The 12183-nt window shown below is 36.5% G+C and overlaps 1 protein-coding gene across 8 annotated transcripts in view; it reads left to right on the forward strand.

Moving 5' to 3' along the window:
• Positions 1–12183, forward strand: part of bptf (bromodomain PHD finger transcription factor) — a 119806-nt gene that overhangs the window by 60566 nt on the left and 47057 nt on the right. For 7 of the 8 annotated variants that reach the window (XM_039739600.1, XM_039739603.1, XM_039739598.1 and 4 more), the window contains 7 exons: positions 130–333; positions 2069–2256; positions 2945–3300; positions 3413–3544; positions 4730–4859; positions 9231–9366; positions 9634–9915. In XM_039739600.1, coding sequence (XP_039595534.1) covers positions 130–333; positions 2069–2256; positions 2945–3300; positions 3413–3544; positions 4730–4859; positions 9231–9366; positions 9634–9915 — 1428 coding nt within the window. The remainder of the gene's footprint in view (positions 1–129; positions 334–2068; positions 2257–2944; positions 3301–3412; positions 3545–4729; positions 4860–9230; positions 9367–9633; positions 9916–12183) is intronic. The other variant, XM_039739597.1, reaches the window with a different exon arrangement.

The raw sequence follows: 12183 nt of genomic DNA on the forward strand, positions 1-12183 counted from the left end.
TTTTCAAAAAATTTTTACTCAAGGTGCAATAGTTATTCCCATGCTAAATCAAGGATGTAGGTAATTTATTGTTAGAGGCAGTTTATTATGTCAAATCTAAGAACAGTTGAAATTTGTGTTTTTTGGTAGATAAAAAAACGGAAAGAAGTTGTGCAAATGCAGACGGTTCCCAAGCCACTGCTCTGCCTACTACACAGGTGAATGATGAAAACAGCAACAGTAGTAGTGCAGCTGCTTCTGAACCCCACAGCTGTACTGCTTCAAAATCGGTGGATGACTTAGACATTGCAGACAAGGCCTCTCAGTCTTCTGCTACAAGTCAAGAAGAGATGGGTAAAGAGACTGCATGGCAAATATTTGCTAAATGTTTTTTCCTGTTTTATATGTTAGTATGTCTATGTGTATATGTTATAGTTCCTTATATTATTTATCACTCCACTAGTCTATCAGTCTTTCTCCCAATGGAGTACAGTAGCCAGATTTATTTTGAACATCATCAAAAGCCCTCTGATGTGAATTACATTCACATGTCCATAACTTAAACTCCCCGCTGTTTTTTTGAACACTTGAAAAACAGAAAGTTCAAGTAGCTAGGTGATTTTATTAATACCATTGGATATGGATAAGCTTGTAGAGTAAAAACAGGTGATTGGATCAAGTAATTCCATTTTCCAAGAAAATAAAGAGCCACGTCTGTCTGGTACAGTACCAAATGGCAGTGCAAACATTCTTCAGAGTCCCTCGTACAGTTTGTTTTCCTCCCTTGTGAAGTACACACGTACACAGTGACAGCAATTGTAATTACATGCCACATGAAGAACGGTAAATAATGACCTCATTATTTACATCCACTTCTGATTCACGCCCACATCTGTCACAAGTAATTTTTGCATTATTATGTAGTTTGCAGATTTTGGGTATAATTTGTCTTCTGAAGAGATATCTTGAAATCCCCAAATGAGAGATTTTTTTTATTATTATTAAACAACTATTTTCTACCTCCCCTGAGAAGCAGTGCATAGAAATACTGTAAATTTAAAACAGCATGCAAACACAACCATTAGGCTTAAATAGGATGGAACAAGATTAAAGTAGACTGTAAAAACAGTCTTTGGACAGCTTTGGTTGCTTACAATGTAAGAGTGAAATGTCTTTCTGCTGAATGTGGAAAATACTGCACGTAACAAGTAGAATTTCCCTTCAAATGCAGCATCAACTTTGACTTAACAACAATGTACTTTTAGTCTGGAAGCACTATAGTGATTCTTGATAGTAGAAATTCGACTCTTGTCTTAAAAACATAATACGTACTAATAAATAGTGGGTAAATGGGATAAAAAGAATAGTCTGCCTACAAATAAAAGTCCACAGCTTGCGTAGCTGTTCTACACTCAAGAGACTGCTGTTTTACAACCTGAGTTTTTGATTGTCTGCACTACTTGCACATCTTTCCCAAGTACCAAGGCATCTTTGTTCTTCCTCTGTTTTTACTTTCACCTTGGAAGTTAAAATTACTAGCTGTCATTTCAGGAACCAAACATTTCCAAGTTCACAGATTAGCTGCAGCCATTGAGTGCACTCTAGGCAGCACAGAATGCCTCTATTACCAAGTAGAATCATGCCAAACAAAGCTCCACAAACAGGTTAATGATCCATCTACATCTCAGATTAATTTGTTTGCCAAGTTGATAATCTGTATGTAGTACCATATTTTTGAAATATTATGAAAATATCTTAACCCAAAACAGTAAATTATTTATTTACCTTAAATTTGCACTGCCTTTTGATGACTCCCAGTATACTTTTTAGTTTTGTGATTTACTTTAGAAAAACAAGAACACAAATTAAACTAAGCATTTGAGTCCAAATGCCTTATAATAGGCAGTTTTTGAAATGTAACAGGTAACTACTAGATAGTTAATTCTGAACTCTTAACTTGTCTTTTTTTAAAAAAAAGCGCCTTCTGTTTTCCTGCATGTTATTCTACGTTTCGTCAATTGTTTTTATTTTATTTAAATCTTTTACTATTCACCCTGAAAACTAAATGCATTTTTTTCCTTCTGCGTAGGTGATATTAAATTGGAGAAATCTAATAATGAGAGCACTGATTGTTTGAATGGAGCCAAGGGCACTCCAGGCTCAACGCGAATGGTTACACGGTTAAGAAACCCTGACAGCAAACTGAGTCAGCTCAAAAGCCAACAGGTAGCAGCTGCTGTTCACGAGGCAAACAGGTTCTACAAAGAAGGAAAAGAGGTAGGTACACAAGAGGTGGTGCCACACAGAGAGAACTATATTTTCATAACTAAATCAATAAAGTAACTTTGGAAGCAATTTCTGATTAAACTTTAGAGCTACTAATAATTGAATGTTTAGGGTTTTTTTTTTTTTTTTTTGTTATGGCCCATACATATGTGCTTCTTTTTTTTTTCCTGACCACACAAATTATCCTTCTAAAAACCATAGTTGCATGCATGACTAATATGAGGGACTGGGATGTGGAAATGGGCACGATAGTAATATTTCAAGATCAGCTTAGAATTTGAAGGCACAACCTGTGTAGCAAATGTTGGTAGAGGCCTTTCTTGAACTACTGTGAATTACTAAAGTGTAAAACAATCCTTCTCCTTTCTGGAGTTTACACAGATAAATGCCATACTGTACCGCTTGTCATGGCCAAGTTTCATAGTTAAGCTGAGATATTGGATAGAAGAAAATTGGTAGTGTAGGTAGGAAAACAAGTTAATTCATCCAAGACAGAAATCATTTTAGGACCTAGTTTTCATCTTTGGTTTTGCTGTTTGGGTGAATATGTATTTAGACACTCAATTGTTTTAACCACTTCTAGGTAGGATTGTCTTCCTTTTATGGCAATAAACTTTATGTAGCTCTTCACATAGATTTTAAGCAATAACGTCTATTAAATCTACTTTGCCATCTCCAGGTCTTGGTTGTCACTTCCCAAGGAGAGGTTTCTCGCCTGAGCACAAGAAAAGAAATAGTAATGAAGGGAAATCTTAGCAACTATTTCAAGCTTGGCCAAGAAGGGAAGTACAGGGTTTACCACAATCAGTACAGCACCAATGCCTTGGCCCTTAACAAGCATCAGCACCGTGAGGACCATGACAAGCGGCGGCACTTATCCCACAAGTTCTGTATGACACCTGCGGGTGAATTCAAGTGGAATGGCTCTGTGCATGGCTCAAAGGTGCTGACAGTATCCACACTGAGGCTAACAATCATCCAGTTAGAAAACAACATTCCTGCACCATTTCTTCACCCCAACTGGTCATCTCACAGGTAAATAAAAGTAATGATTATAGAACTTAGATTTTATTCACTGCTATACCTGTGTATGCCTGGCTCTTTTGTTGATTTTCTTTTTATTGTGTATGTGTCTTGCATTTCACAGGTCTAACTGGATTAAAGCTGTGCAGATGTGCAGCAAAGCAAGGGAATTTGCCCTGGCACTGGCAATTCTTGAGTGTGCAATCAAGCCTGTTGTCATGCTTCCAGTATGGAGGGATGCTCTTGGTCATACAAGGCATGTAATCAAACCAAACAAAAGTTTATTGATATCAATAATTTTGTTTATATGTATATCTGGACTAGAGCTTTTGAGTAAACAGAGAATGCTCTTTTTGCACTATTCACCTAGTGTTCAGCATTCTTTTGTGTGTTATCCTACTTCTACCTGAAGGATGTATTTTAACTTTATATAATATATTCAAACTGTCTTCTTTGCAAACTAATATGAGATTATATACTTATGTTCGTAGCACTGTATAAATTAAAAAAAAAAAAAAGGAATTTGCTAGTCATCATTTGAGAGGTCATGGTAATACATAGAAAATTTTTTGGCCTGATTAGATTAAGGCATGTTTTATGACAAAGTGGAAAGTGTTGTGTTTAGCAGAAAATAAACATTGTCTATTCACCTTCTAGCATCATTCTTGAGTTGAATGATTGTTGTGTTATTTCACTTTCATGGTAAATCAAAACTTCATTGTACTGGCAAAAAAGTTAAGCCTTTGAATTGCCTACTTAAAAGACTAAATTCCACTCCACTCAAAATTTGTGGTGCCACTTGAAAATTGTTACTTAATAGATCCTCAAACAATTTGAAATATCTAAAGAAAATCTACTAATATATGTACTTAGTGGAAATTTCATTAAAACAGTATGCAAAGATACTGTTTTGAAGGTATGCTGCTTTAACCAAAATATTGATGTAATTTACGTATTTACACAATCAGAAGATTTAAATTTATTTTTATTTGGTATATATAAAATGGGCAGCACAATGGCGCAGTGGTAGCGCTACTGCCTTGCAGTAAGGAGACCTGGGTTCGCTTTGTATGTTCTCCCCGTGTCTGCGCAGGTTTCCTCCGGGTGCTCCAGTTTCCTCCCCCAATCCAAAGACATGCTGGTTAGGTGTAATGGCGACCCTTAATTGTCCCTATTGTGTGCTGTGTGGGTGGGGGGGGCGACCTGCCAGGGGTTTGTTCCGGCCTTGCTCCCTGGCTGGGATTGGCTCCAGCAGACCCCTGTGACCCTATGTTCGGATATAGTGGGTTGGATAATGACTGATTGACTGACTGATTGATGACATATATAACAATGATAAATTAACTTAAAAATTCTGGATTGGATTTATGAAACTCCAATTAATTGCTAATTTTGTTTGTTGTTTTTTTTTCTCCCCTCATGCTTCTTCTGTTTTCATTAGGCTGCATCGAATGACATCAATAGAACGGGAAGAAAAAGAAAAAGTTAAAAAGAGGGAGAAGAAACAAGAAGATGAGGAAACTATGCAGCAGGCTACATGGGTGAAATACACTATTCCCATTAAGCATCAGGTAAATATTCCATTGGATTTGTGGCACTCAGTTTCAGTTTTATGACCTGTACTAGAGTTGTGTCAATGCTGACTGTTTTGCATTACTAATTTGGCATACACAAAGAAAAAAAATAGTGTCAGTTGTTGTCATATTTTTCCCCTTTGTATTTTTCTTATTGAATTTATTAAAAGCCAGTAACATTCCATACATACAAACAAGTCCAATTTAACAAAACTAAATTCAATTCATCCACCTCCCAAGAGAAAGAGAGGAACGCCAACAGCCGAAAGTAAAACTTCAAGACTAGAAAAGAGGGAAGAGAATCCTTTTCCCCAATATAAAAGTTTATACCAAAAGGTTGGATTAGATTTGATCAGGATGCCTCCTGGCGGCCTCCCTGGTGAGGTGTTCCGGGCACGTCCAACCGGGAGGAGGCCCCGGGGAAGACCCAGGACACGCTGGAGGGACTATGTCTCCCGGCTGGCCTGGGAACGCCTTGGGATTCTCCCAGAAGAGCTGGAAGAAGTGGACGGGGAGAGGGAAGTCTGGGCCTGTCTGCTTAAGCTGCTGCCCCCGCCCGACCTCGGATAAGCGGAAGAGGATGGATGGATGGATGGATTAGATCCTGCCAAGTTTTTTAAAAAAATGGAACAGATTCTCTAAGTGAGAATTAGATTTTTTCCAATTTCAAATTGTAAATAGCATCAGTTACCCACTGACCTAAAAGAGGCGAGCTAAGATTCTTCCAGTTGAGTAAGATAAGTCTATGTGCTAATAGTGAAACAAAGGCAATTACTGTTTGTTTATCCTTCTCCACTTTAAGCCCATCTGTGAGTACACCATACGCATCTGTTAATGGATTGGGAGAGATTGTGACACCAAGGCTGTTTGTGAGGTATTTAAAGATTTTGGCCCAGAATTATGCTAACTTGGTGCACCACCAAAACATATGGCCCAATGAGGCTGAAGCTCGATTGCAACATTTGCTGGTTGGATCTTACCCTTAAAGCATTTTGGACAACTGTAAACAAGATAGATGTGCTTGATAAAAGATTTTAAGTTGAATGATTGCATGTTTTGCGCATATGGAGCTAAAGTGAATTCTGTGCATGGCTGCCTTTCATTCCTTTTCTGAAATGTTGAGTAAGAGATCCTTTTCCCACTGTACTCTGGGATCTTTGAAAGTACGGGACTTAAATGTTTTTATATATTATAGTACTAGGGTGTTGTACCGTGTTAGCCATTATGAATGCAGAGAAAAGCCAAGCAAAATGACAGCTTTTATTGGCTAACTAAAAAGATTACAATATGCAAGCTTTTGAGGCAACTCAGCCCCTTTCAGACATATATATATAATATATATAATTAATATATATATAATTAATATATATATATATATATAATTAATATATATGTATATATATATATATAGGCGGCACGGTGGCGCAGTGGTAGCGCTGCTGCCTCGCAGTTAGGAAACCTGGGTTCGCTTCCCGGGTCCTCCCTGCGTGGAGCTTGCATGTTCTCCCCGTGTCTGCGTGGGTTTCCTCCGGGCGCTCCGGTTTCCTCCCACAATCCAAAGACATGCAGGTTAGTTGGGTTGGCGATTCTAAATTGGCCTTGGTGTGTGGGTGTGTTTGTGTGTGTCCTGTGATGGGTTGGCACCCTGCCCAGGATTGGTTCCTGCCTTGTGCCCTGTGTTGGCTGGGATTGGCTCCAGCAGACCGCCGTGACCCTGTATTCGGATTCAGCGGGTTAGAAAATGGATGGATGGATATATATAATTAATAGTGGGAAATAGTGGATAAATTGTGTTGATGGGAAGCTAAATTTTCAATGTAATTGTTTGTAGGATGCAAGGACATTATCTCTGTACATATCTCTAAGTGATTTAATCCCATACGTTTTCCAAACATTAAAAGCTGTATACATTTTTTTTTTTATCATGTAGAGGTGCTACAGATAAAAGCTTCTCTATCTTGAAGTGCTCCCTACATTGGTTCCATATTCTGAGTATTTGAAGGGCAATTGGGATGTTAGTATTTTGATGATAACTTGTATTTACTGGGGCGCAAAGCAAGGAATATAAAGAAGTACTGCAGGATTTTATTTCTATTGCGGACTAAGCCTGTGTGTGTTCCATCTATTTGTGTCAATCTCCAGGTTTTTATACCTTGTATATTTGCCACCCAATAATAAAATTGAAAGTTAGGTAGAGCCATGCCTCCTTCTGCTTTAGGTTGTTGTAGGGTTGCCCTTTGGATGCATGGATGTTTTGAATTCCAAATAAATTAGGTTATGATTGAATCTAATTTCTTAAAAATGATTTGTTAATGTATGTGGGGATGCTTTCAAATAGAAAAAGAAGCTTAGGAACGATATTCATCTTGGAAGTGTTAATTTTCTCTTCTAAAGCAAAATGCTTAAAGGAGGGTAGACCATCTATGCATGGCATGCAGACCGCAAAATTTTGTTAAAAAAGAGTTTTATGTTTACTTATGATGCTAGGTATTTAAACTGATCTGCGATGGTTAAGTCCAGATACCTTTTGACATTTCAGCTAGTGCTGTTAGGACCGCAGGCTCAGTATTTTGTGGATCTGATATATATTGTACCGTATCATTTGCATATAGTGATATTTTCTGGTCAAGTCCTTCTCTTATAATCCACTTTATCTCAGAAGCATTTCTAAAGTGAACAGCCAATGGCTCATTGACGATTGCAAATAGCAGTGGTGACAGGGGGCATCCTTGTTTAATACTACTTTCATGTTTGAAGTAGTCTGAAATAATGCTGTTAATATAAGCTGAAGCTGCTGGACTATACAGTAGTTTGATTCATGTACATACAGTATGTTCGGGCCAAACCTAAATGTGTGCAATGAAGTTAATAGGCAGTCCCATTCAACCATATTTAATGCTTTTTCTGCTTTCTAAGATAATAAAATCTTTAGGATGCTAGACTTTTAGGGTGAGTATATTATATTAAACCAGCATTGAAGATTGGAAGCTAAGTGTCTGCCTTTAATAAATACGGTTTGGCCTTTTGATATTACCGAAGGAAGTACTTTCTCAGTCCTTCTAGCTAAACTTTGTATTTTTCTATTCTTAATAAATTTGCATATACAGTTCCTTCAGACATTAGATAGATACTTTAATAATTCAGCCCCTTTCACTTTTTTCACATTTTGCCGTTGCAGTGCAGCCTTAGGCTGAAATCATTAAAATTTTCCCAATCAAGCAATACTGTGTACCCCAGAATGACAAAGCAAAAACTGTTTTAGTAGTTTTTGTGAGTTTATTAAAAATTAATAACAGAAATATCACATTTAGTGTGTTTAAACATCCTTGAATAATCCAATTAATCACAGAAATCTGATTTCTAAAATGCATTGTAAATCCTTATTCCAAATAGATAAATTTTGTCATTGGCCTCTAAGAAACTTGAATATCCAAGGTAGATTTCTCTGTAAATAATCAAATTATGTGGCCATCTAAACCATTAATCAGATTATTGTTAAAGATGTTGTAGTCTGTACATGTCTGTTTCATTCTGTCAGCTTGTGCTTGTATTTCTTTAATTTGCACATTCTTATAGCTGCCAGAAGTAGAATTGTTCACAAAATACATGTCCAGAGGCAGAGGGTGATCACAAGTTCTTCTCGTGGTTGAAATAATCTGTCTGAATATTTAGAAATTTTTAAATTTGTCTTTATGGGATAAAGGTATAGCTAAACTCAGTAACAAAATTTTGAAAACAGTAGGGTAACATTATTCTTATGTTGTTCCATTTCTTTGTAAAGCCGCAAGTAACCTAAGTCGATACTTATTTTATTGAAATAGAAATACCTACATTATTATTATTATTCCAGCAGCATTGAGCGTAAGGCAAGAAGCACACGTACCAGGTCCTGTATAGGGCTCAATTGCACAGCCAAACAACAGAGTTTGATGCTTTATTTATAGGTTTTGTTTACCAGAATGCAAGCAGCAATTTGACTAAACATATTTATAAAACACAAGAAAATGATCACAGGCATCCTGCTCATTTTCTTATTCTCAGTGGACAGTGATAATGTTTAAATCCCTCTTTTTTTTGTGTAGATTAATGATGTTGGAGCGTTTTGTCAAAAGGTCAACTCCAGTAGATTACTTGCACGGGTAAAAACAGATTATTGAGAAATCATGTTTCTGGTTTAATCAGGTTATTCAACTTAACCCAGTTACCTGTATGCATGTAAATGCACCAATTGACACAAATATTCAGACACTTCATGTTGAAGCACCTTTTGAGGCAATTATGGATTGGTACCCTTTCTTGTGGAAATAACAGGTAACAGCACAACCCTAACCAGTGGTTTCCTGTTTCTATGGTAATATTTCCTTACAGGTATGGAAGCAAAAAGGTGAAGAATACAGAGTGACAGGTTATGGAGGATGGATCTGGGTTAGCAAAACATATGTCCACAGGTTTTTACCCCGGCTACCTGGAAACACCAATGTTAATTATAGAAAGAATTTGGAAGGTAAGACATAGCTCAGTCCTGGCACAGTTTAGAGCTGAATTTTTTTCTTGTAAATAGTTTCCCCGTATTGTGGCAGTTTTTTTTTTCCATTTGTGGTCTTGCTTCTCCCTGTGTTCATAATGTTCATAAAGTTTTTGTTGCTGGGTGACTGCAAATTAGCTGTAACTATAAATGCATCTCCAGCAGTCTCCTTTCATTTCAAAAAGTATATTTTTATGGGTACTAGAAGATCTAAGTTTGGTGTTGTATATCTGCACTTTTTACCAGCAGCAAAACTCTGCAAGGATGCTACAGAACCTGATAAAAGGAAAAACTCCTCCAAAATAAAGACAGAAATTGAAACCCAGAACAAGGACACCTGTATTACAGAGTCACATGGTTCACCCACCCAGGCGTCCTCCACAAAACTCAGTTCAGATAGCAGCAAAGAAGACGATGAAGAGGAAAAGCATGTAGAAAAAAAAGAAGAGAAAAAAATTGACTTGAAGTTTGAAGATAATATGGACCTTGACAGCACTTCACCCCATTCAAATCATGAGGAGGAGAAAGGTAACTATACATAACCACATAACCAGGCACCTACATTTTAGGTGCAGTGTGTTTTTGTTAGGTTTATGCATTTTTTTCTTTGTGATATATTTGCTGCAATTACACAAGGGGTAAAATTATGGTGCTGTGAGAACACATTATCACAACCTTAAAAGTATTTTACTTTTTTTGAAAGTGTGAACCTTTAAAAATCATTTAATGCACTGAGTAGATTAAGGGGAGCTAATCTACACACAGCAAAAAATCATGGTGGAGTAAGTGAGCATAACCCTGCTTTCAGTGCCTGCTGTTACCCTGTTTAATAGAAATACCTTTACATACAGTAAGCATTAACTGTGTTATCAGTCTTGTAAATCAACTATAAGAACTCCTTGACATCTCCTCTTTATGCATATAGAGTTTGCTTCATTAGCCTTCGCTCTCACCCCCACTGACATTGTTAAATAATGCTGTTTCTTCATTAGAATAGATTTTGTTATGGATTGGCACAGATTGTTTTTAGTCTATCTTTAACCTTTTCACAAATGACCACACTTTCTGCTCACACATTCCCTCTTATAATTTAGAATATATGCATGTGCCTTTTCAATTCAGCTAGCTCTTATTGAATAAATTTCAATAAAAGAACAGAAAACTGGCTCAAAGTACTTTCACTGATTTACAAATACAAAATAGTAACAGAAAAGTATAGTACACGAAGCTTATGCTTTACATACAAGAGTCACATCTGTTTATACAGAAACTTTGGCTAAATGTAATCGAAATGTTAACAGAACATATGACTAAGAGAACATTAGATCAGTTAGCAGTGAAGTAGAGGAAAAGTAAAACTCCTGTTTAAGAGCTGCCCTGAAGTGAGGGGGAAAAGAGCCTTGGCATAGCCCCCCGGACCTTTGGAGTTTGTAAAGTCAAAATTGTGTTGATATTTGCTAACTGGATGCCTGCCTACTTTTGACCCTCCTACGGTAAGTTATTACATATGTTGTTGTTATCCTTGATAGTGCTTTAAGATATTTTAAGGACAGGTGCTACTGACAGCAAAAATATGTGATATGATTACATGTATTATTAATAACGGACATGTTAAGAAGAGATGTATTTGGATGTTATGTACATTAATTAGGTGCAATACCATGTGTAAACAAATTGTGCATGTAACAAAAACAGGCGTTGAACTTACATTATTAAGGTTTTGTAGTAAATATGTTAGATATAGTATACAGTAAAAAGACAACCTCACTTCAAGATCTTGTACAGAATGAAGTTTTAATTTGCAACAGCACTCAGGTTTTCACCTCAATAATGTTACTCAAACACTCATCTTGCTAAAGAAATACCTACATATTAGCTGTATGCATTGTTTACAGCATTTAGAAGCATTAGTAACCAAGAGCAGTTTTAATGCCCAATATACTGTGGCTCCTGAAACTGTAAAGTGATAACACTGCATTCCAGAAAGAAAAAGAAAAATCTTCCTAGCCAATAGCCGTTTTGGCGGAACCAGTTTTTAGTGATTCAATTTTGGTTTCATGCCCTCTTGCCATTTGCAGTTCACAGTTGGCCATTATTTAAACTTATGCATTCTCCCAACAGATCATCTGAAAAAGATAATTGTTCACCCCTTATCCTACGGTTTAACAACAGTTTTATTTAGCAGGTGTTTAAATTACATTTGATTGATTTCTGGTAATTTTTATTACAGTGCATATCTCAAACTTGGTTTCCTTCTATTTTCCCCCCTCTCTTTTCAAACATTTATGTTAATTTTGGACTTAATGGCCTGCCAGATGATCATTAGTATTTTTTAATTCAAGAATTTTAATTTAAAAATCACCACATGGTTGAAACAACATTAACTTTTAGACTTTTTTTATTAAAAATATTACTAGCACTAGGCTGGATCAAACCTGTTTAATTTGTGACTAAATAATAAAAGGAAAATGGTGAACCATAACAGAAGAAGGCAAAAAACAATCATTCATATTTGCTACTTACAGTCGACTGTCTGAGAACCAAGAAGCACGACTAATGTGCATGAACTTTTTAAGTTGTCTCTTTTCCACCATCTGTGTCACCACAATTATTTTCATTTTTGTCTAACATATTAACATTTAATTTTGCTTTAATCCTAAATGTCCTGTGTGTTTGCTTCCTCTTGCTTAATTTGGCATCGATTTATGTTTCATAGATTAAAATAGCCTGGCAGGGTTTTTGTGAAGTCTCTACACTAATGCTGCATTGACATGCTACCGAACAGACAGTAAATAT

The sequence above is a fragment of the Polypterus senegalus genome, chromosome 17 (assembly GCF_016835505.1).
Source record: "Polypterus senegalus isolate Bchr_013 chromosome 17, ASM1683550v1, whole genome shotgun sequence".
In the NCBI taxonomy this organism is placed as follows: Eukaryota; Metazoa; Chordata; class Cladistia; order Polypteriformes; family Polypteridae; genus Polypterus; species Polypterus senegalus.